General features: G+C 45.0%; 2 protein-coding genes across 5 annotated transcripts in view; both read right to left on the bottom strand.

The window, feature by feature from the left end:
* MPP4 (MAGUK p55 scaffold protein 4) overlaps positions 1-16,060 on the bottom strand; it is a 36,906-nt gene extending 20,846 nt beyond the window's left edge. The window contains exons 1-10 of the mRNA XM_044241317.1: positions 15,997-16,060; positions 14,848-14,969; positions 11,236-11,313; positions 9,158-9,238; positions 7,846-7,977; positions 6,874-6,955; positions 5,642-5,727; positions 4,076-4,147; positions 3,451-3,647; positions 383-447 (exon numbers count right to left, since the gene is read on the bottom strand). Coding sequence (XP_044097252.1) covers positions 383-447; positions 3,451-3,647; positions 4,076-4,147; positions 5,642-5,727; positions 6,874-6,955; positions 7,846-7,977; positions 9,158-9,238; positions 11,236-11,313; positions 14,848-14,969; positions 15,997-16,030 — 949 coding nt within the window. The 5' untranslated portion in view covers positions 16,031-16,060. The remainder of the gene's footprint in view (positions 1-382; positions 448-3,450; positions 3,648-4,075; positions 4,148-5,641; positions 5,728-6,873; positions 6,956-7,845; positions 7,978-9,157; positions 9,239-11,235; positions 11,314-14,847; positions 14,970-15,996) is intronic.
* A 7,072-nt stretch (positions 16,061-23,132) lies between these two features.
* Positions 23,133-25,486, bottom strand: part of ALS2 (alsin Rho guanine nucleotide exchange factor ALS2) — a 74,501-nt gene continuing 72,147 nt past the window's right edge. For all 4 annotated transcript variants that reach the window (XM_044241318.1, XM_044241319.1, XM_044241322.1 and 1 more), the window contains one exon: positions 23,133-24,470. In XM_044241318.1, the coding sequence (XP_044097253.1) occupies positions 24,432-24,470 (39 nt within the window). In that variant the 3' untranslated portion in view covers positions 23,133-24,431. The remainder of the gene's footprint in view (positions 24,471-25,486) is intronic.

Here is a 25,486-nt window from a genome sequence, read left to right on the forward strand (position 1 = left end):
TTCAGTCTCACGTTTATTCATCAAAGACACACATCGCTGCTCAGCAGAGCTTCTGAAGAGCATGAAATTGACACACACACACCCCCATGCCTCCCTCCCCAGCACGGCTATAAGGTGCATGTTAGCTGCAGAATCATGGGGGACTCCAAGCTGGGGAGCCATCCTGGAAGGTGTCACCGACATTGGAACATTCATTTGCATTGTCTTCTAAAGCCAAAGGAAAGGAGGTACAGAGTAGGACTTCAGATGGCCGCAGGAGGTTATCTGGGCCGGGGTGGGGGGGCATTTAGGGATCCTCTCCTGGGCAGGAAGGCAGCCCTGGGAGAGAAGGAGCAGGCTTCCCGTGACGCGCACACTGGGTTCAAGCTATCAGCACACTCACATATGGTGGGTTTGAGACCGCTGGGGGGCTGGTACGGCTGAGACCACCAGAACTCGCGTTGCTTCCTGTGCACAAAGAAATACACCGTGAGGGGGGAAAAGTCAACCCAGGTCAACCCAGGTTAATCAGATTCAGTGTTTCCTAGAATTCTGCTGCCTCCACCCATGGGAAGGTGGAAGTTTCTTCTCCAAACACATCCCCAAATAGTCTCCAAATACACAGGCTTTCTCAGCACTCTTTTCCTGCCTCACGGGATCCTTCCAGAGCAACTCTGACTTCTGCTGAAAATCCTGAGGTGATGGAGAGCTCACAAGCCCCAGGGCTTCGGTCCCTGGCCCAGAGGCCCCTGCCTTTCCCACTTCTTCACCTGCCTCGCCCTTGCCTCGGAGTCTTCACAGCCTGTCCCGGCCCCCCCACCCAACCACCCTGTCCTGGGCTGGGGTGCTCTCCAGTTCCCTTAGAGCCACGTGGATTTTGCTCCTTGTGTACTAAGCCAGTAAAGCTGTCATTTCTGTGGGCGCCTTGCAAGGCCCCCACCGGGCCGTAAGGACTAATCTCATGAGGTCTTTATCCTTGTTCCTGGCAGCCCCTACAGCTGGGGTCATCCCTTATCCTCTGCATATTAATTCCTGTCAGGCTCCGCCCACCCCCACCCCAAGCTCTTCCCCACACCGACTGATCTCGGGATCAGTCCTTCCCCGAGTCTCCCTGACTTCAGCCTCTACCGTGAGTGAGTGAGCCCTTTGCCTTGCTCTAACCCAAGCCCGGGTCTCCTAAGGGGGCTGCTGCCCTGTACCTTTCAAGAGGTGGCTAGTTTCCTCTCCCACCGCCAGTGGGCTGCTGGTCAACCAGCTCTGCAGGACTGGCTGGAGCAGATGAGCTGCTCTGCTGATGTCTCTCAAGTTAGTACTCTCCTGGTGGCTGATTTCCAGCTGCCACCTGACCTCGCTGACTGAGGACACCAGGACAGAGCACACGGGCTCTGGGAGCTGCTTCCAGCCCACCACTCGGTGCACTTGGCCTCGGCTCCGCGGGCCGGAGGTGGGGTCTTGGCCATCTCTGGATCATGCCCACTCACTCTCACGCTCTCAACATGATTCTGGCATGATTTTCCTTCCAGTTCTTACTCAGGGTTCATTCAGCCTCAGCCAGTGCCTCCCAGTGTCCCAGCCCAGACCTTTTCAGTATCAGTAGCTCAATCTCACCTTCCAGCATCCCTTTCTTCTCCCAACACCCCCTGCCTTCCCAGCCCCAACAATCTGCTAACCTCCTGTGCACCTATAACCCATTATCTTACTTCCTTTCCACTGACCCTCACTCCCTCATTTCTCTCCTTACTAGCTTGAGCATCAGGGTCCATCATTACAACACTCCCATGCCCTTTTCTAGATTTACTGTTAAATCCAATTCTGCCTCATCTGGACCTGCCCACCAGGAAGCGAACCGGAATCATTTCAAATGCGTGACATTTAACCTTGCATGGGCCAATCATGCTGACTGTACTATATTTACCTAATGCATCTGCTGGCAGGTTCTCATAGAAAATGTCAAACTTTCCACTCTCTTCTTCCCAGCACCTCCTTACCCATCCTTATTCTCAGCTTATGACATCACTTCTTATTTCACTGAGGAAAGCACAGTGGTTAACAGCGAACTTCCACAAGCTCCCACAATATCCGTCGACACACTCAGGATTCTCTGCTGTTACTGTTACTGTTTATGATCCCGTATAAGGTCAACCCCTCTGCGTGCACATCATTGACCTTTAAGATTTTTTTTTTTATTTGACAGAGAGAAATCACAAGCAGATGGAGAGGCAAGCAGAGAGAGAAAGAGAGAGGGAAGCAGACTCCCTGCTGAGCAGAGAGCCCGACGCGGGACTCGATCCCAGGACCCTGAGATCATGACCCAAGCCGAAGGCAGCGGCCCAACCCACTGAGCCACCCAGGCGCCCCATCATTGACCTTTAAACAGGCCCACTTATACATGGATTTTTTTTCAATAAATATAGTACAGTATTGCAAATGTATTTTCTCTTCCTTATGATTTTCTTGTGGATATTTTCTTTTCTCTAGATTAGTTCATTCTAAGAATACAATATATAATACATTTCACACACAGAATATGTGTGAATCCACTGTTTACATTACTGATCAATTGTAGGCTCTCAGTAGTTAGGTTTGGGGGGATCAGAAGTCATATACAGATTTCTGACTGTATAAGGAGTTAGCGCCTCTAATCCCTGTGTTGTTCGTCAACTATACTAGATTATCTCCCCTTCTGTCTGCTCAAAGACATTGACAATGGCAATTCTTTTCTCTTTTTTCTCTATCATAAAAGTTTTCCCTGTCACCGGACTGTTCCCACCAGCATTATGAACCTCATCTAAAAATGTTCTCCCCTACCATTCCACTTTCCCAGCTGTAGCTCCACCGCTCTGCTCTGCTTTGTAGTAAAAGGTCTCATGTCATCAATTTCTTCAGATCCCACACTGCTAGGACTTTGGTCCCAACCCTCCATTGAAATTGCTTTTATCGAGATCCCCTGCGACTGCCCTATTGCCAGATCCAACGGTGACTTCTAAGTCCTCTCTACGGCAGCTGACGTGGTTGATTTTCATCCTGCCTCATTGGTCACTCCTTCTTAATCTCTATTGTTGGCTCCGTTCCTTCTTTGACTTCTTAACATTGGCTGAGCCTTGAACCTTTTCCTATCTTCCACCCTTACTTATTCCCTTGGACTTCAAGAACACAAAAGTGAGGGTCATGGGTTCAGATTCAATAGCTGAGGATTCAACTCAGCCTTGAATGATTAATAGAGAGAGTTAGAATTATATTCTTAAGTTTGAGTTTCACAAGTGCTTTTCTCTCTTTTCTAGCCAATCTCCTTGGTATTTAAGATGCTTAAGGTATGTAGATAAGTTGACTTTTGGATTAAGAAGCCAGTGTATGTGTTTATCCATCCACTTCTCTCCCTTTACCCCATCTTAACTGCAGTAACAGAAGCCTGAGAAAACATTTTATTTCCTGAAGGCTCAGTCGTGAGTCCAGGAGTGAGAATTTTCTTACCTCTTCAGTAGGTGGTTAGAAGGTATCAGGCCCGCACAGGTACCAAGGTCTGAGATTTTCCGGGCCTGCCACCAGAGGGCATCATTCTGGTCCACAATCTGAAGGATGTCCCCCTTCTGGAAAGGCAACCCTGCATCCATGCAGGGGATGGCGGAATCCTCCTGGGGCCAGTACTCGGTCATGGCGCGAACATACACCTGACAGCAGGTGCAAAATGTCCCCATCAAAAGAACCGTCGGCCATGGGTTGTCAAGACTTAAAAAGCCATTTCCCCACTCCTCTACCTATTGTTGCTGTCTTGTCTCCCCATATTCTCCAAAAAGGAGAACTTGCCTCTCTAACTGAGTACTAAGATCCATGGAAGAAAGTGACTTTGGCAACAGAATCTTTTAGTGCCGAGAAGTTTTTGTTCCAGTGTTTCCCATTCTTGATGTTATTTTTTTAAACTTCTTGTACCCCATCTCCTTTTAGCACATTCGTTTACTCATTTGCCTCTCATGTCATCAGTATTGAAAAATGGGCAACACATTATAAAGAAGGGCACTATGATACAAAATATTAAGTCACTGTCACTGGTATTTGAGAATTTACTGTGTGTGATTATGAAGGCACAGTACATTCTTACCGTCTTCTGGCTATTAACAGGAGGGGCAGAAACTGGAACCACTTTGAACATTATTGTGCCGCGAGACATGGCCTAGAAAATGTCAAAGGGGAGGGGATAACAAGGGGTTATAACAAAGGGGTTACTGGGGTTCCTCACAGGGAGTTACAACACAGTGTGGCCAGCTTTAAGGATGACATCCCCCCACAGAGATTTTACAAGGGTTAAACAGCTAAAAATCATCATGCAGAAGTAGAAATCAGGAAGAAACACAGCTCAGCTTCTGCCTGGCTGTGGGGCTGTGGAGTCTCTGGCCTGCTGAGCCCTACCCTGAGGCCCGGCCTCTCCTAGGAACACTCCATCTTGCAACATTATTCAACAAGGTCTTCTTCCCACAGATGCTGGGGGAGGAGATGAGATCTCAGTCGGTCTTCCCTTCCTCAAAACTCCGTCAGTAATTACTTCCTGAGCCCCTGTTCCCGCACCGGGCAGCCACTCTGATGGAGAAAGGGGGGCTCCATAGTCTTCTGAGGGGACTGACAGCTCCAAGTTAACAGTGGTAATGGGGAGCCCTCACACATTTTGAGGAGACAGGGAACCTCTCAGCCTGACGGAGAAAGTAAGATGCTCTTGCCACAGGCACTGTGAGTCCAGAGAGGAACCAAACCTTGTCCTTACTCAGAGATTTCACAGCTCCGCCATCTTGGCTGTGCAGCTACCACCAAAATGGCACGAGTGGAGCCACATGCGTCTGTGATGGACAGCTTGTTGAGCTCCATTCGTGGTGGCTTCGTGCCATCCAACACCTTGCAGCAATGGTTATTTGTGAAATATTTCGGTGCTTGGTATACTCCTTATACCACCATGTCTCATCTCAGTCCCTGAGGCACATCTATGAAAATGTAGAGTTCCCCCAAAACCCAGTTGGGAACCATAGTCTATATGATAGATATTCATCTACCTCAGGCCCCACGCTTGGAGTATGCATGGGGTTGATGGCGGGGACATACCACTAGGACTGTGAGTCAGACAAAGGTTTGAAAAGTTTCTTCCAGAAGAAACCATCATTCGGTCATAAATCCCCAGTCTCAACCACCAAGGACAGTGGCAGGGCGAGCAAGGAAATCCCCCTCCCCACAGGCCAGACTCCCAAAACATCTCTCCCACCCCGAAGCTACATCAAGGGAGATGTTAAATAGATTCCAGCTGTATAAAAATGTTGGTGGAGTAAGGTTAGTTTGCTCAGGTTCGGACTCCATTCCAAAGTCTCAGTCTGCCCACCCCAGGCTCAGTTTCCCAAGAAACAACCCAATCAACAAGGGACATGGGCTAGGGGAACTGGCAGCCTTCCCGAGGCTGGAAGAGCAGGTTGGCAAGAAAAGTCTCCCGGCAGAAACCAGATTGGGGTATGGGTTTGAGGGTTGAGCTGCACAGAAGCAGGAAAGTCTGGGGGTCTGGAGGAAGGAAGCTGCCCCGAGGGACCAAAGCCCCCTCACAATACAATGCCTGCACCATGGGCCAGACAGGCTCAGGATAGCCACAGCTTTGCACTGAGTCGTTGAGAAGGCAAAAACAGGAGACTGTTACCAGAATATGGATCACTTGCTCAGGGTCCAGACCCTCAACGGGAACTCCATTCACTTCCACCAGTTTGTCTCCAGCATATAACAACCCTAGGCAAACAGGAACACAAAACAAAGAAGGGTACAGGAAATCGGTTAAAAAAAAAATAGAGGTAGCTACACCAAAGATTTTTAACACACTCACTAATCCAAGCATGCTCTAACATTTAAAAATTTACTCTGAACTAATCCTAATCCTAATCAACAGACTGGTTATTCTAGTGGACGCTTCCACAAAAGCACAAAGAACTGTATTTTTAACACTTCTTCACTGGGTACTAAGTGATGGTGATATTTTCATTGTTGCTAAACTGATGTTGCAAAACAAGGTTAACACTAAAAGTAAAGATGTCAGCGTCATGAGTAAATGATCAATGATGAGGAAAGGGGTGGGGCATTCTTCTAAGAGGAAATGTGGAGGAACATGGGGGTACGATCAAGCTTTGAGAAACAGGAAGGAAGCAGGATGGTTGTCAGAGGGAAGAGATGAGATTCAGGATGACATCATGGAACAGAAATCCATGACAATGAAAACATCAAGCAGTTATGGTCAATGTCAAATGTGCTAGAGAAGTAAAAATAAAACTGAGGCCAAAAACAAAACAAAACAAACAAACAAAAAAACTGAGGCCAAAGGAAGGGCTGGGGGACTTAGCAACTAGGGATCCCTGGGGTCACTGCTCTACGAATGGTGGGTATGAAGCCCGTGCCAGGTCTGCAGGGCCCTGGGCAGTGAGGACACAGGACAGCAGGCTCAGAAATGTAGCAATGAAAGGAAGAAATTCGGTTGACTGGTAGAAAGGGCAAGCAATGGGCACTGCAAGGTGGGGCAGAGCTATGCCTGTTGAGACCAGAAGGACCAGGGGAAGAGCGGGAGGTGGGAATATGGAGCAGGCACACCTGGACTTGCATCCTGACTCGAATTGTGTAACCTCGAGCATGTTACTTACTTGATCTTTTTGAGCCTCAGTTTCCTTTTCTACAGAATGGCGTGCTAATATTACTTGTTGGGTCACCACGAGAATGTAAACCAAGCGGACATGAAAATGTGGCCTCAGTGAAGGAGGGAACAGGATTCTCTGGAATATTTATTCCCTCCTTCTTAGTAACTGAGCAATGCCATGCGTAGAAGCCTTGACCATGGTTAGGAAAGAAGGGTTGCCCTGGAAATGCGTGTGCCCTGCTTCTCCAGCTTACCGCTCCTCTCAGCCAGCCCGCCGTGGATGACTCTGGCCACCAGGATGTCCCCTGTCATCTCGTGGCGCTTGATGGTAGCTCCCTGGGGAGAGAGTGCAGTGGAATCCCTCTTTTACCTAACATGATCACTCTTGGGGCGGCTTCCTTCAGTATAGCTCTGGTTTGGCCAGAAGAGGGTGCATATACCAGCCAGAGTCATTCACTCAGCCTTGGCCAAACAAAGCCTCTATCCCACCACATAGATGCAAAAGAATATTTAGATCCTTCCACGGACAAAGAAATCTCTTACCATTACAACCTAATCAAAGAGACTATTCTTAGAAAATCAAATTAATGCCTCACTTAGCTTCCAATTATAAAGAGAAAAAAAGGTAAATACACTGGAATGTAGTGAAATTTATGTACATCAGAGGGCTAAATAATAAAATATAGGGCACCTGGGTGGCTTGGACGGTTAAGCATCTGACTCTTGATTTCAGCGCAGGTCATGATCTCAATGTTGTGAGATCGAGCCCCACATTGGGCTCTGCAAGGGGTTCCGTGCTGAGTGTGGAGCTTGCTTGGGATTCTCTCTCCCTCTCCTGCTCACCCTCCCCTGGCTTGTGCTCTCACTCTCTCTCTCTCTTTCTCTCCCAAAAAAGAAATAAAATAAAATAAGTGTTATTTCTCACAGATTTTTCAACAAAGAAAAACACAAAGCAGAAGTCTTTCCTTGTGAAAACATTGTAACGTATAATGTGTTTGAAACCACAGGCAAAAATCATTAGGACGTCATGCTCTAGCCATGATCACGGAGCCCCACGCTCCCTGAATGCCTCAAACTATACCTGTGACTACCAACAAGAATATTTAACATTATATTAAAAAGCTACAGGAGATAATGTAGTTCACAATTAACACTTAGCCCATAATTAACCCCTGGTTCACCATGAGCCCCGATATAATTCTGAGAAGATGAAGTGATTTCCTTACCAGGGGCTGCTGGTTTTTCACTATGCAAACAATCCTCATGGCCTCCTCGCTCTCAGGGATATTGTCTGGCAATGGGGGGAGAAGAGGTTCAAAATCTTTCTGAGCCACGGTGTCATGGGCACTAAGCAAGGCCTAGGAACAGAGAAGGCCAGGGGAACAAAGGTCACACAGAGGACAAAGCCTTCTAGAAGAAGGTGAGCCAACACCCCGTAAGACACACCACCACCATCACCACAACAACCAACACGCACATGCTGGGCATAGCCTTTTACGTGGATTAACTCAATCTTCATGATCACGCCGTGAGGCGGGTTTATTTATTGTCCTCCTTCATAAAGAGATGAGGCACAGAGAGGTTAAGTGATACATAAGATATTCTTGCATTTCTCCTAAAATGTACTTTGTCACTTTCTCTTTTCCTGCAAACCCAAGTAATCCATGGTGCTCCCATAAGCTTGAACTACAGAATAACTTTTGTAAGGTTTTCCCTAATTAAGGCAGAATGGGAGACAGCAATAGAAACATCTTGCTGGTTTCATTTATCAGTGACCCGCAAGGAACTACGAGGAACAGAGTAAGATAAAGTAGTTTCCTGGTTTAGGAAGTAGTTTCCTGGTTTAGGGTGTGATCAAAGAGTTCCTTCTAATGGCCCATTATGTTAAATGTTTAGTTCATTGAGTGGGGAAGTAGTCGTTCCATAGCCCAACATGAGACTGATGGACAGAACTTCACCAGAACTCAGAGCAAACTATCTAGGGTTACCTTGTGAACAGAAAATTTGACTTATAAATTCCATTGTTCCAAATGCAGAGTCTCTTAAAGTTCTCATTTGTTGATAAACTGAACTCAAACTCTATGAGTACTATGAGACAGGCTTCTGTTCTACAATCAAACGTTCTTTAATCAAATGTCCTTCATATACTCCCTCATTGAGTTGATCACCCTTACACTATATTTTCAGAACACCTTCACACTCTTTGTCCAAAACTTAAAATATTTCCAAGTTGGAAAGGAAGTATACTACCCTGATTGTCCCCCAGAATTTTGGAGGGACAATGGCTTTTCAGGGTGGGAACAAGACATCATGGAAAGTTCTGGACATTTCATAAATATGGCAGGCTTGGCTCCATGGCTAACAACACAGAGCCAGTCACGTCTGAGTCCCACATCTTTAAGAACAATCTGTTGGTCACCCACATACAGTAATAGAGCATCTATTCAGAAAGTACATTTCCTATCACCCTTATTTCTTCTTGCCAACTTTGCCCACATGCCATATGGGCATATCTTGTCTATTTTAGCAAGCACTTGCCTTAAAGTGTGGATCCTGGAGGATTTGTTTCAGCTCTTGGATCTCAGGGGATTTAGGAGTTTCACGTAATATTCCCACTACCTGATTGGTGGAAAAGCATACACTGTAAAATTTTAAAAAATCTTCATCACCTAGTTAAGGCCACCCAAGCTGGAAGACAGATACATTGACCAGCATATTATTGACCTAAGAAAAGCTGTTATTGAAATCTTCCTTTTTATCTTTAAAGTCAGGGCCTAGGATCTTCTCTCATTCATTCAACTTTGCTACAGCACGTAGAATGCAAGATTTGGGGACGGTCTAAACCCCAATGCCTCCATCCTGGCATGTCAGAGGCTTGGAGGAAAAACAAATACAATTTTGTAATACGTATCAAGGCAATTCCCCTCCAGTGGCGCTAAAACAACAGTTTGTTAACGTGAATCTTTACGGTCAGGTTAAGTTGTCTGAGTTCTCCAGGCACAGGCTCAAACGCCTGAAGAACGCAGGGAGCTTAATTCCATGGGATGTTCCATTTATCAAGTAGAAAATGGGAATAATAATTTGTTTTTTTAGGACTTATTATTTGATTATCAATTCTAATATTTGTTGCAGTAAAAAAGTGTTAAACATCCTAATTCTGATCTCTTTCCTGTTTGGGTGTAGACCTGCTTTCTGGGAGGACATAAAAACTTTCAAGACTTTATTGAACCCCAGGAAACCCCAGCAGTTGAGCCTTATTATATACAGTCAAATGAAAACAGTAGTTTACTAAGCTTTATCTCCATTCCCTAGGATTACATGTGAATAAAATATCATGTGTATATTTTCCCGGGGACAACTGAGAAGAATTTGAATTGTTGATTACTGGAACTGAGGGTACAGTGTTTGCTTCTTTTTTTTTTTCTATTTCTTTTAATATGGTTTGCGTAAAAAGTAATAATAAAAGGGATTACACTTATTCATCCATCCATCAACAAATATCTATTGAGTATCTACAATGTGCTAGGCACTGTTTTCAGTGATACAAATACAGTGGCAGACAAAAATCCCCATTTAAAAAAAATCTCCATTTTTACTTGATGAGAATTAAGAAGATAAATAAAATAGGAAAGTGGACAGGGAGTGCTCTGAGGGGTTGTAATTTTAGATCGGTGACCAGAGAAAGCCATAGTGAGAAGGTGACATTTGGGTGGAGTCCAGGAAATAAGGAAACAAATCATGTGGCTATATGGGCAAGAGCATTATTGACATGCAATAGCAAGTCCAAAGGGCCTGTGGCGGAAGTGTGTCTGGTTCACACAACCACAAGGGGTTAATCGGACGAGAGCAGAATGAACAAGGTCTACAGCAGAGTGTTAAGTTAAAGAGGGAACTACGTTATGTTTGGCTATCTATGAACTACGATGTGTACCCTGAAATGGGAAGTCATTGGGAGGGTTTGAAGCAGAGAAGTGACATGATTTGACACACCCTACAAGAAGATCAGTTCAATAGCTATGCTGAAATAGACTATAGAAGGGCAAGTGTAGAAGCAGACCAGGCAGGAGGCTGTACTGCAATTGTCGGTATATGAGATGATGAAGGTTTCTATTGGTGGCAGCGTGGAGGTGATAAGATTCTGGATATATTTTGAACAAAGACGTCATTACTGAGATGGAAAATGTTGGCAGGGGAGTGGCCTTGGGTGTGGGGAAGATCAGGAGCTCATGGGCTACGCTGAGTTTCCAGGGTCCATCAAGCATGCATCTACGTATGTTGGAGAGGAGACCGTTGGATATGAGAGTCTGGAGTTCAAGCAAAGAGCCCACCGAGAGATCTACATTGTAGAGAGACCTACATGTACCCTAACAATATTTACCCTTGGATTACATAGTTAGATAAACAGAGTTCAAGGTTTAGAGGGAAAAAAAGAGAAATGGGTACATGCTAGAAATGTTACTTTTTGTGTTTAAATTTGAAGGACTGATCAATTTTCTTCCTTCTATTGAAGCTCAATTAGAAACACCTGTGAGATGCATCATCCTCAATCCAACTTTGCTGTTAGATCCTTTAATTCATTAAAGCCCCGCTATTCTGTGGATTAAAAACCACCTTACCTCGCAGGATAATGTCTGTGCATGAGTTGTGGCAGGAACAAGTTTCTTTTCTTTAAATTCCAGGAGACAATCATAAACCTGCAGAGAGGCAGCGCCGGGAGAATGACATGTTGATAACGGGACCATTAACGTCGGGGGTCAAAAGATCTGCAAGCAGAGAGCCAGGCCGGCCACGGCACCAGCAGTCGAGAGGCTGGTGTGCTGGCCTTTCCTCAGGTGTCTGTCGCTGTCCGTCAGAAACGGGCCAAGTCAGGTGGCTCCCACCCTCCCGGGGCTTGGTTATTGGCGGCCACTGGAATCTGATCTTTCCCAGCCAGAGTCATTGATGAAAAGAAATGCAGACATTTACTCTTGTTAAATTAACAAGTGGGATCTCCAGGGTGGAGGCCAATAGGGATTTGGAGCCAGAGACCTGTAGGAACCCCTGTGCTGGGCAAAGGCCACGGCATGCGCTGTGTGGCTCGGGGTTCCGCGGAGGATCTGAACAAGAGGCGGGGCACGCTGCAAGCGCTGATTGCACTCGGCTCCTATCTATTTGTTTCCTTTTCCTCCCTTAATCATCCAGCAAGTTTCAGTCACAAAAATTTCAGCTTCAGGGCATCTGGATGGCTCAGTCAGTTAAGCGGCTGCCTTTGGCTCAGATCATGACCTCAGGGTCCTGGGATCGAGCCCTGCAACGGGCTCTCTGCTCAGTGGGGAGTCTGCTTCTCCCTCTCCCGCTGCCTGCCACTCCTCCTGCTTGGGCTCCCTACCTCTCTCTCTGTCAAATCAATAAGTAAAATCTTAAAAAAAATTTTTTTTTCAACTTCATCTCTGCTGACCTGAGGGATTTTTTCCCATACTGAGATCTGGAGTTGGCTCGAGGATACCCAGCCATGCCTCGCTCTGTGGTCCCAACGTTCTTCTGGTAGGAATCTACTTTCTCTCACAGATGGAGAGATGAGGCCCAAGAGGCCAGCTAGGCCCAGCCTTCCTCCATCCAAATCTGGGCTGACGGTGCTTCCTTGGGCTGCCTCCAAGCCCTTGCTCAGATCAGCCTGGGAGCAAGAAGGCCGGTGCCCTGACGCAGGGCCTGCAGGGGACACACAGCCTGCACGGGTGAGCAAGGGAGTCCCTGTAGTGACAGAACTCCTGTGTGAGCTACTCCCAGGAGGAAAAAACATGCCTGAGAGGAATCAGGAGGGGCTTTTTCTCCCCAGCTTTCTTGAGATGTCATTGACAGACAACACCGTGCGAGTTTAAGGTGCACCGTATGTTGGGTTGATATCAAACCAAACGAGTACCCCAGTAAGTTAACATCTCCGTCACCTCTCATAATGACAACTGTGTGTGTGAGACAGACCGTTGGACATCTACCCTCTTCGCCACTTTCAAGTACATAATACAGTGTTACTAACTATTGTCATCGTGGCCTACATTACATCCCTAGAAGTTATTATTCTCATAACTGGTACTTGGACCCTTTGACCAACATCTCCCCATTTCCCCCGGGCCCAGCCCCTAGTCTCAGTCCCTATGAGCTCTACTTTTTTTAAACTTCACACACAAGTGAAAATATACGATACTTGTTTTTCTTTGTCTGACTTATTTCACTCAGCGAGATATCCAACCATATTGTCACAGAAGGGAAGGTTTCTTTCTTTCTTTTTTTTTTTTTTCAATTTATTTATTTTCAGAAAAACAGTATTCATTATTTTTTCACCACACCCAGTGCTCCATGCAAGCCGTGCCCTCTATAATACCCACCACCTGGTATGGCTGAATACCATCCCATTGTGTATTTCACTTCCGGGTGTGTATTCAAAGGAAACGACATTACGACCTCAAAGAGATGTCTGCACCCCCATGTTCGTCACGGCTCTGCTCACAGCTGTCATGGCACGGAACCAGCCTCAGTGCCCAGCAGGAGAGGAACAGATGAAGAAATCAAGAGCTTTAAAACAAGCGCTGTGAGAGCACCTCTTAGTTCAAGCTAAAGATGCTGCCACTTTCTCTTATTTTGAAGAATGTATTAACATGCGTCAAAAGACTGACCACATTTCACACTTAGCTGAACGAAACACCCATATCCCCCAAAAATAACTTTAAAAGAATCTTTCTTAAAAATAGCATTTGAACAAAATTATAATCACATAGCTGATGCTATTGTAGAGTGCATAAAATTTTAGCCACAAATTTTTTTAAAAAGAAATTTTCAGGATGAAAAAAAAATTAAGATATGTAAACAGGACTATAGATCTCTCATTTCCTGATTTCAAGAAACAAAAAGGAATACTTTTTTAAGAGTTATTTATTTATTGGGGGGGAGGGGCAGAGAGTGAGAATCTCTAAGTAGACTCCCCACTGAACAGGGAGCCCTAGGCCGGGCTCCATCTCACCACCCATGAGATCATGACCTGAGCTGAAACCAAGAGTCAGATGCTCAACCGACTGAGCCACACAGGCAACCCAAAGAGGAACAGTTTCTTAAAAGCATTTTTATTTGTCCTGAGTTTTAGCCTCAAGGAGAAAGGGTTGTAGACCGATGCTAAGGGTCCTGTCAATGGCCATTTGTGGTGACCACTTTGTGATCCCAGGGTCCTCTAGAAGCAAAGGAACTGGGGGAGGAAAGAGGAACTGTCCACCTAAATTAACCCTTTGTAAGCTAAGAGCTTTGTGTAGCTCTTCTCTGAGGATTGCTGTAATACTGTGATTTATAATAAGAATTATGTATTTGGTCCTGATGCTGGCTTAGAGTTCTTAAAACCCTTGGAATTCCTGAAGTGAGGAAATTGACAAAGATGCCTTTTTTATGTTAATGGGGTGACTTCTGGAATGCACCTAAGGTTAAGGGCAGGTTGCCAGGAGAACCAACCATGTAATTAGACTTCAGATTTTCAGTCCCTTCCCCTACCCCCACCTCCACCTCCACCTTCGGGGAACCAGAGCGGCTGAAGGTTGAATCCATCCCAGTGACTAATGACTTAATCAACGACCCCTATGTCATGAAGCCTCCAGAAAAGCCCCAAAGGACTGGATTTGTTAGAATTTCTGGTTTGGTGACCTTGTGGAAATCTAGGGGAGAGTGGAGGCAGGCATGGAAGTTCCGCACCCCTTCCCACGTGCCTTATCCTATCTATTTCTTCCATCTGGCTGTTCCTGAGTTATATCCTTCTATAATAAACTGGTAATGTAACAAGTAAAATATTTCTTTGAGTTCTGTGGGCTGTAGCCAATTAATCACATCCAAGGAGAAGGTCATGGGAATCTCTGATTTATAGACCATTGGTCAGAAGTACAGGTTAAGAGCCTGGGCTGGTGACTGGCGTCTGACATGGGGGGAAGGGCAGCAGTCCCAGGAGACGTAACCCTTTCCCTATGGGATCCGATGCCATCTCCTGATAGAGAGCGGCAGAACTGAGATCAATTACAGACATCCACCAGCACCCCGACAACTGTTGCTGGGGGCCCCCCCACACCCATGTTGGAAGTTCTCAGAACACACAAAAGAACTGCCTTCTGAGAAATGTACCAAGCTGAAATTCCCTGCCCGTCGACCAGAGAGGGGGCCCTGATGGGTGAGCGGTTTCCAGCTCCCGCAGCAGCAAAGGCCTCCGGTAATGGGGCGCTCACCTTCAGCAGAGCCTGCAGCCACGGGGAGTGGAGAAGGTCGTACAGGAGACACACGCCATTCACATCTCGGCTGTAGAACAGATTCAGCTCCCGCAGCACAAGCCTCAGGATCTGGGAGAGACCTGGGAGAGGGAGAGGGCAGAGGTGGGCTGCGGGTGGCGGTGAAGAAGGGCAGGTGTAAGCGGGAAGGAGAACTCCGACAGCGGGGACGAACGAGAGGACAGGACGCTGGGTTTAAGGCCAAACGCTCTGGTTCTATCACTGTGGGAACTTCAGAAAGTCATCCATCGACCTGAAGCCCAGCGTCCTTGGGGCAAAATAATCTGCTAGCTTTCCCATAGGGTTGTTGCTAACATTAGATGAAATAATAGATCATTTACAGATGGAAGATTTTATGAGAGCAATATTCTTTCCTTTCCCCCACCTTATCTAGCCTTTGGTTTATTCCAAAATCATCTAGTTGTTTTCCGGATCCTCCTTCTCTAATTCAAACAGTCATTTGTTTTCGCCTTTTCTGAAAGTTCTTATTGAAAGTGTTGTTGAAAAACTCTTGACTGTTGGAGCGTCTGGGTGGCTCAGTGGGTTAAATGTTAGACTCTTGGTTTGGGCTCAGGTCATGATCTCAGGGTCCAGTCTTGCTCTGCCCTCAGCAGGGAATCTGCTTGAGATGCTCTCTCTCCTTCTCCCTCTGCCCCTCCCCCTGCTTGTGCCCTCTCTTTCTCAAATAAATAATAAATAAATCTTAAAAAACAAAAAGTACTCTAACTGCCAATAAGTGTTTAACACAAATCTCAGGATTCCACTGATTAAAGGAACTGAACAGATTTCAGCGAATGTTGGTTTTTGTTTTTTTTTACATGTTTTCATAGGCATTCTATTTTTGTAGTGATATTTTTAATGTGAAGTTCCAAGTTTAAATAAAACATTGGGGAAAGAGAAAAAAGGAGGTTCTGAATCCACTGTGCCGATCTCCTTCCTTCTTGCCTTGGAAATTGCTTACATTCATCACTAATACAGGTAGCGTCCAACAAGTTCCTCATAAGAATCACAATAAATATTTCTAGAAGCCCTGCCCCTAAATTAGATCTCACATCTAGAGTGACATTAGAAGACCTTTCTGGTCCAGGAAGGAGTCCGGGCACCACATACCGTTCTCCGGATTGGTTGCCCTGGATGGTTTCATGTTCTTCTTGTCCAGTGGATGTGCTCCTCTGTCTGTGTCCTTCCTGCCCAAGCTTTCCGGCTGAATTCAGCACTGGGAGCCGACCCGTAAACAGGACACAGCTCACTCGGTCACGCTGGCCCTGCAGCTCTCACGCGCTGGAATATATTTTCAACAACATTTACAGAGCAAGTGGAGCCCTACGCTACATCCGGGGACCCGTGTCCAACAAAACACTGGCCCTGGGCGCTTACTCTCTAAATTAACCAACCCTAGGAGAGAGCATTAGTATTTCATGGAATACTCCTCCTCCTTTTTTTTTTTTTAACAAGTAACAAATATTTGTTTATTTCTCACCTAGTTAATTTTACCATCCGTCAGAGCTCAGAAGAGCCTTCCCTGGCGGGATTCTACTCAGGGACCCTGTTCCCTCTCACTGCACCTACAGCTCTTCTTGCCACTGATCACAATGACAAGAGCTGTGGTTCTATCCAACGCACACTCTCAGAGGTTATTTTCTATGTGGCTTTAGGAAGGATTGGTTTCAAGAAACAGAAACCCAAAATAGTAGCGGCTAAACAGGGTAGAAGTTTATATCCTGCTTATATAAAAGTGTAGAGGCAGGGACAGTTCAGGGCGGGTAGGGCAACCTTGCTCCATGAAGTGCTCAGAGAACGGGCTCCTTCCAGCTCCCTGCCCTGCTCTACCTTCCTGGGGTGGGCCGTGCTTCCCATCTTCCTGTTCCAAAATAGAGGCTGGAGCTCCAGCCATCACCTCTACTTTTCCGCCAGCAAAAGGAGGATTAAGAAAATGAGGGCAAAGGGAATATGCTCACTGTTCTTTGTGGAAATTTCACAGAAGTTGCCTTATATAATGAAACATCACCTTATGCCCTGGTATAACTTTAAAACACCTCACTGGACTTTCACGGTGCTTAAAAAAACAAAAAAAAAATACTTAAAATTAATTATCAGAGCCTAGAACCCAGCTTTTCTTTACCTAAAAATATAAAGTATTTTTGCATACTTTTAACATACATTGAATTTTCTGAAATGCTACTACCATAATTTAGAAATGAATTCACCTTGTTTTGCTTGGACTTTATCAAGTTGTTCACCCTTTCCGAAAATCATGTCAATAATGGTGAGGCTATTTTGCTTGATACACCTTTCATTGGCTTTTCCCCCCTGCCTTGTCTTAATAAATATCCCACTCTGTTACTGGTGTTTCCTGGGATCACTTTCCCAACAAATTATCCCATTAGAATCCTAAAAACTTAGCATTTAGGGCATCACTATAACATACCACTATCTGGCTGATATCTGTGTCTGCATTCAAGGCTGCAGCTGTGTCCCTGGTGGATTTTTTAATAGGTGCAAACATGTTGTTTCATTATATCTTTTGGTGTAGTGGTAGTTCATTTACCTGTTGAAATTTACAATGTCTTATTGACAACATTTATTTAACATCTTTTTATTACTAGGGCACCATACAGATTTTTTTTTTTGAAGTTGTGTGTAAGCAAGCATCTTATTTTGGGTTTCCCCAGAATTAGACACAGAGCAAGGATACTAGTGGGATGATTTGTTTGGAAAGTGATCCCAAGAAACACCAGTAGCAGAGTGGGATATTAAGACAAGGCCAGGAGAAAAAGCTAGTAAAAAATGCATCAAGCAAGTGACTACTCTGGGCACTGTGGACATTCCACGGCCATCGGTGACACAATATCCAGAGACAAAAGCCTGAGCAAGGGAATTAGCGTGCAGGAGCTTAATCCCTTGGGGGCCTAAGGGACAAAAATGAAGGGTATTTATACATCAATGTTGCCAGTCATTGGGTGAGGGCTTTTGTCAGCAAACGGCACTTCTAGTCCTTCCAGCCTCCTACGTTCATCCTCTCAGATAGTGAGGGCAGGTGCTGGCCCTAGGAGGTTAGCCTGGAGGGCACCAAAGCCGTAAGGACCAAGGGTCTATGGGTAGGGCAACAACAGCATTTGTATCCAAGTAGGATAATAAAGGAGAAATTGGGATTTTAAAAAAAAAAAAAAAGGAGTATTGCAAATTAATTTTTAGAGCCTGGGATATTGCATCTGATATGGGTGAGAACCGCGGTCTAGAATTTAGACAGGCTGTGGAGTTGAAGCTGGAGGGCTATCTAGAAGAAGACAGACCACTATTATGTTGTCCCTAAATTCCCAGACAGTGAGAAGGAAAGCAGTCATAGAATTTTAAACAACTGTCCCATACGCACTGTCTCCCAGTCACACTGAAGTATTCTACCTTGCTGGATTCTACCAAAACCTGACATCACATGCTTTTGCCATGCCCACCACCACGCACCTTGCCCAGCCCCAACCAAGTTAGGTTAAACCCTGCCATTTTCCTGTGTTCTAGTGTCGAATCATTTAGCGCAACATTTGCCTGTATGACTTACCTCCCCTAAGAGGGAAGCATATGGAGGGTAGGTCATTGAAAAGGGAGGTGGAAGGCGCCTGGGTGGCTCAGTGGGCTCAGCTGCTGCCTTCGGCTCAGGTCAGATCCCAGGGTCCTGGGATTGAGTCCCCCATTGGGCTCTCTGAGCAGCAGGGAGCCTGCTTCCCTCTCTCTCTGCCTGCCTCTCTGTCTACTTGTGATCTCTATCAAATATATAAATATAATCTTAAAAAAAGAAAAGGAAAGAAAAGGGAGGTGGAGTATCTGCCAGACAGACAGACGTCAGAGCAGACAGATGGGTCCGACACCAAGCCATCATATTCAGGCAAATGCTGGAAATGCTACCCAAAGCGCGGTTCAGAGGTCACACCTTGGAGAGGAAGTACAGATTAAACAAGCCTACCGCTATCTCTGCATCGTAAGGTGGACCACATTTCCTCCATATTAATGTCCAAAAGCCCATGTGCCGAACCAGGCTGTCCGTGCAGCCGCGGGGGGCACCCGACTGTGCCCTGATCAGACTTGACCTGATCTGTGAGGGACGTTTACAGATAGACTGTGATTTCTATAGTGAGTTTTAATTATTAACATAGCTTCCAGTAAATCTATGCTGACTCCAGGGTTGCAGAAAGTGAATTCATATATGCTAAAAAGCTTATGTTGAGTAAAACCTCCTTTCCCATGAAGTCATAAACAGCGATTTTCATCTCCGGGACTTTTAGGGGGAATTCTAAAAACAGAGTCACTGTCAGGTTCCTGTGACAAATTGCTGGGGACTGAATTTGTTCCCCCAAATTCAGACGTTGGAGCCCTAACCCCACTGTGCCGGTATTTGGAGATGGAACCTTTGGGAGAGAGGAGGCTGAGATGAGGCCACGACGCTGGGGTCCCCATGATGGCGTTAATGCCCTTGTAAGCAGAGACATCAGAGAGCTTGTCTCCACCAGTGTCTCTGCCAGATGAAGACAGACACAGTCGTCTCTTCGAGCTAGGAAGAAGGACGGCACCAGAACCGCCCATGCTCGTACCCTAATCGCACCAGCCTCTGGAACTGGGCGGGGGGAAGAAAACCTCTGTTGTTTAAGCCACTGAGCCCCTGGTATTAGCCCAAGGCAAGACAAGAAGCTTTAGAAGGAAACTAGGAAAATGGTTTTCCCCCTCTCCGGATATCTCTGAAAACTATTGCGATGCTTCGGTTCACAATCTGCTTCACAATTCTCTTCTGCATTAACCTGTTCCGGGCCTGGCTTCTGTGTGGGTCGTGTCTGCAGAAGCTCTGGAAGGCGGACCCCATGGTCTCCAGTTCACTGTGAAGCCTCAGCATGTGTAGCAGGCGCTGGGCTGTATTTCCAGTCGTTGAGAAGGGGTGGAAAAACAGGAGACCGAAATATGGAAGTCAGAGGCTGATACTTCCCCTTGGAGTTCAAAAGCAGCTGGGACGTCAGTCCTCAGCTGGGAGCTGGGGATACCAGAGGCCTGTGCCCTTCCTCTCTACCTCAGCCTGCTTATATTGACTTCAACCTCCTTCCCTATCAAACTTTGAACAACTTTCATTTTTCAGACGTGGAAATGGACATTCAAAGAGGTATTCGGTACACTTAACAAGTAGCAAAATCAAAAGTTTTCCTCTTGTTTCTGGGACTAGCCGTGACAAATGCCTGGCAAAGGACTATAATCGCTCTTCCTTGCCTTTTCTCGACTTTTGGACCAAGTTCGTCAGTTAGAACTTACCTATTTCTGCTGTCAGAGGAGAAGTCACGATAGAGGCTGCAGGTAGACATAAAACTACATGTGATTCTGGATTAATTAAGTAAGAGGTGAAGGGTCACCGGTTCTTACTCACTGAGAAGCTGCATTAGTGTTACGGACTCATGAGGAATTTGTCCTAAATATTACTTTAAAAATCTGTATTTCCATGAACTTATTAAAATGCAGTGATTCCCCTTACCCCTATTAGGTTCATTTTTCAAAACAATGCTTCCTACTAAACAAAGCCTGAAAAAGCACTTGAAAACTTAATGCCCGTACAAAAATGGCCCAGCTTCCTCTGGGTAAAAATGCCATAGACTGGGCTAGAACAAATGCTGTTTTACTCAGTCTGCGCGACAACGCATTATTCCATCCTTAAGAAACAGTTTCCCAAAGCAAAACCTGCTCTTTCAAAAATCACAGAATTCTCCATGCGATTTGGGTTACAATGAAACTAAACCATTCAAATTAAATTACCCAGAATTTTATCTGTAGCTATTAAAAATTCACAGAAGCACAGACATTTATAGATCTCTTCTGGTAACTGAGGATCCTTTGGTAGAGTCTCTTACCTGCAAGGCTGCAAACACACAATGTTACTCCGATCCAGAGAAAAGCTTTGGTAGAAAATACTAGTGGGCTATTAGCTGCCAAAGTCACCTCACTGTTCTAGATAAAATCTCTGCACATCCTCTTTGATTTAATCCACAGAAGCCTAACCCAGCCTAACCACTAAGATACTCATAAGCTTCCCCTGCCACAAATCTTAAGTATTCCTCACACTGAGAAGTACAATTTATATCATTCTCAGTCGTCGCTGTGGTATTTTCTCTCAAAATGTCACCACATGGTTAACCACGACAAACATTATTTTTGTTGACCACTCCACGGTAACACACACCCAACAGATGAGAGCATTTTTAATGAAGGAAAAACCGGAGACACCAGAGAGTAAGCAGACCTCTTAGCCTTATTGTCTCATGCTATGAGACTATGATGGAAGACCCTTGGGCCAATAATAATGAGGCCTGGAAAAAAACAGTTCCTTCTGGAAGGTTCCCTACCAAGTGACTGTCAATACCAATTCTCTCAGATTAGAGTTCCTCATTTGAAAATCTTCTATTGCAGCGACACACAGGAAGTGCGAGTCGGTGGGAAGCACACTTGCAAGTAGATAACCTACAATAAAACTAAAGGGTTCTGCTCACAGCAGGGCAGAGCAGAATAAAGACAAAATGGCCGTCAAAGGTTTATCTGTCCATTTACTCGAAATTAAACAGATGGTTTTCTTTGCTTTCCACTGTTGATGAAAATGGACACTGGGAATATGAGAGATCGGTGACCATTCGGAGCACACCGTATCTCACCATAAACACCTAATGTTATTAAAAGTTCTCATTTCCGGGTGCCTGGGTGGCTCAATCATTAAGTGTCTGACTTCTACTCAGGTTATGATCCCAGGGTCCTGGGATCAAGCCCTGCATCAGGCTCCCTGCTTCTCGGGAAGCCTGTTTCTCCCTCTCCCACTCCCCCTCTTGTGTTCCTTCTCTTGCTGTGTCTCTGTCAAATAAATAAAATCTTAAAAAAAAAAAAAAAAAGTTTTTATTTTCAACTCATTTTTTACTTTACAATCTTTAAAAAAAAAAAAAAGGATTTGAGAGAGAGGGCATTCATGAGTGTGTGTGAGCAGGGGTAGGAGCGGAGGGCGAGAGACAGGGTGTCTCAGGAGACTCCCTGCTGAGATGTAGGGCTGGATTCACAACCCTGAGCGGAAATCAAGAGTCGTCTGCCCAAGCGACTGAGCTGCCCAGGTGCCCCCACTCTATGCTCTAACACATAACCCCGCTTCGAAGTGGCATCTCTGGCAACAGTGGTGGGAAAGAGCCCTGGAATTAGAGAAATTCTCTCAGAGTCCCAGCTCAAACAGTGAGCAAATCCCAGTCACCGTCCGTGTCTACAACATCCGTGGGGTTAATACCCGCCCCTCAGGGCTACCCTCAGCATTCACCACACATATGAAAGATCTGTAACCCGTTGCATGAGAGCTAGGTAATTCTATTTAAAGACAGTGGCCTGGAGATTTAGATTTAGAACTTGAAAATTTATGGTTTTGCTACGCTATCTGAAAGGTATAAATAACAGGATCAAGGGCCTAAAGTAACTGGAAAGTTCCATCCAAACCTCCAAAAAAAGGATGAGTTAAAATACGATTTTCTTAGGACTGAGACAGTCTACCATCATTTGAGAATTTCTCCGTGGGTCTCAAGTCTTTCTTCGTTCATTTTCTAGAACTGTCCCTGTTTCTCTCTCTCTCAAGGGATCCAAGACATTGGGTAAATTTGCCTTTAAAACCAAAATGTGGACTCTGTGTTTATCCTAAAATCAAAAGAATCTCAAATGGAAATGCAAGGTGTTTAACATAAACTAATCGAGTGTTGGTTCCTTTCCTATAATGGGGAGCCACCTTCCGGTAGAGCGCAGTGGTGACATGGAAAGCCTTCTTGAGAAGACATAGCTGGGAAATAGCTAACGAATGTAATGTAGTAGGTCCAGCGATAATTTCAAACCCTCACTCTTCCCTTCCCTGAATCTGTTCAGGAGAAACAAAACAAAACAAAACAAAAAAACAGGGACTATGAAAATATGCCTTTTATTCAAAGAAATAATAGATTTAAGACCCCTGTCCTTGGGGTATTAGGATCAGAAAGTCAATTTGCCAGCAAAGGGGCTCTAATTATGAATTTATGTTTATTTTAAAGACAGAGATCTCTAAAATGCCAGAGGGACCTCTGAGGCCAATATAAAGAGGCACTGATTACACTTCAGGCAAAAAAATAAATAAGTAAAAACAAAAACAAAAACAAAAAAAACCCCACTAAGTCTGGATTTAAATTTCTAAGATGCCCCTGAGTCGTTTCTTACATAGTCATAAAACAACCTCATCGAGATGAATGTTTTTTATTATGAAAATTGCTGTTACATTACAGCCAACATTCCGAAACAGTATTTTAATAAACATGTCTTGATTATAAAGTAGAGCAGAAATCATGATCCTTTTTTTAAAACTGATTAACACCTGCTGATGTTAACGTAAATCTGGAGGACACTCCATGTGCTCCCCACGGTGTGCAGGAGATGAGATGAGGAAGAAGAGCACCTGTGTTATTCAAAACAGCTCCTAGTGTTACTTGTACAGTGTAAACCAACCATTCACAATAGGACATTTTAAAAAAAAATGTGAAAGGCAAAACACTAAAATGTTGAGGTGTTACAATACTTTTGAGCTGGGAAAAGCCAAAGCTTGTTTCCTTCTTCCCTTCTGTGAGTTCAGTGCGAGGTACAGGGAAGAAGCAGAACGCCAGGCCAGGGATGGATGGATGCAGTCCCCTGCTTCGGAATTTCCCGGAATTTCGTCCTGCTCCAAAACACAGCCCACATGCACAAGCTCCTCGGGCTCTCATTCACGGGCCCCGAGATACAGCACTTGCACCCGGACGAGGGAGGGGCCCCAGCAGCTGGGGGTCAGTGTGTGAATTCCAGTGTGTTCACTCTGCAGCACTTAAAGGAATCCAAGAATATTCTAGTCGGGAGGCAGAAGACTCCTGTTTAGATGTTCCATGGTGGGGGTCGGGCTGCGGTCATCATGGCATAGAACCTCTCCCGTCATGAATACCCTGGTGGAAAAGCTTAGAAAAAGTTAAAACTGCAGTTCGAGAAGGTCCTCTCTCCCCTCCCTCAGCCAAGAAGCACGATGCACTTGTGACTGCAAGGGACTCAGGAAGGCATAGTGTGGTGACTACAGTTTCAAGTACAATCTGCTCCTTGCAAAGGGGTCTGGGGTAACCGCAGGCAAACCCGGAACTCAAAACAATTTATTAACTTCTTTAATGTAAGAAGCTCTACTGGGAACTCTTCTTACAACTTCAGGTAGCTGGCATTCTCTTTACTGTAGGAAGGGATGTCGTCGTTTCCCGAACAGTAAATGTGTGATATCTGGGGGATTTAACATAGGCCAGGGACTGGTTTAATTGAATTTGATCTGTGTTCCAACCCTCTCTTTGAGTCATACAGTCTTTTTTTTTTCTGGGAGCAGGGCTATCATCATTAGTAAGGCTCAGAAATAGCCACCAAAATAACACAACGTCCTAATTTCAACACCATTCATTTTAGCCACTTCGGGAGGACGCCAGATGGTGTTAAAACATCCTACAGATAATCCAGTTGGCAAGCTGTCGTGCATCCTAGTTAAGCTTCTCACGCTGGATCTGGTAGTAACATGCCTGGAAAAAAAGAAGTTCAAAACCATTTAAAATTTACTGGTAAAGAAACCACATAAACAGCAATGCACAGGAGACAAAAGAAAGGAAAAGTCTGATTAATACCGAAAGCTCCAACAAAATCAGTTAGGTGCTTTATTTTTCCCTGCTTACTTCCAGTTCACCTGTCCAGGTCTCTTCGGCCTACTTGTAGATTTGTAGAGAGAAGATTTTGCACACTTTCTTCTACTTCTAAATTAAACAAGCTTTTTACAAGCTGTTTAATATTCTTCACTAAATAGAAAATACCTTAATTGCTAAGCCACTACTAAGCGGACATTTAGAATATACTGAGCATTATAAGGTATACAAACAACCGTAACTGGAATCATCTAGTATGTTTGGGAAACTACAAATCAAGAGTAAGCATCAGTGAGTCAGAATTTCCAGGAATGAATTTGGTTTTTTAAGATTTTATTTATTTGACAGAGGGAAAGAGAGAGAGAGAGAGAGAATGAATGAGATGGGGGAGGGTCCGAGGGAGAAGCAGATTCCCCACTGAGCAGGTGCCTGATGCGGGACTCGATCCTGGAACTCCAGGATCATGACCTAAGCCGAAGGCAGTCACCCAACCAACTGAGCCACCCAAATGTCCTAGGAATGAATGTTTAAGAAGCATTCCCAGGTGATCCTGAAAGTATCCAAGTTTGGAAGTTACTCATGCTACAAAGAATACCTCAGCCAAACCATGTATGTTTCCATTCCTCAATTTCTCGGGATAAATCTCCAGGAGCTGGATTACTCAAGCCCCAAGAACATTTTTGATATTGTCGATATCGATATTAACAACAGTTTTCTAAAAGAGTGACTGCTATTTAACCCAATATGCCCAGCAATATGGGCACATTCCTGAATTCACTATACCCCTATACCAACATTGGCTACAAATGGCTATAATTTTAAAAGATCCTTGCTATTTTATTAGGCACAAAATGCCATCTTGCTTAAATCTGCAGTACTGTAATTTTCAGTAGGGTTGA

This window comes from Neovison vison, chromosome 3 (assembly GCF_020171115.1).
Source record: "Neovison vison isolate M4711 chromosome 3, ASM_NN_V1, whole genome shotgun sequence".
NCBI lineage: Eukaryota > Metazoa > Chordata > Mammalia > Carnivora > Mustelidae > Neogale > Neogale vison.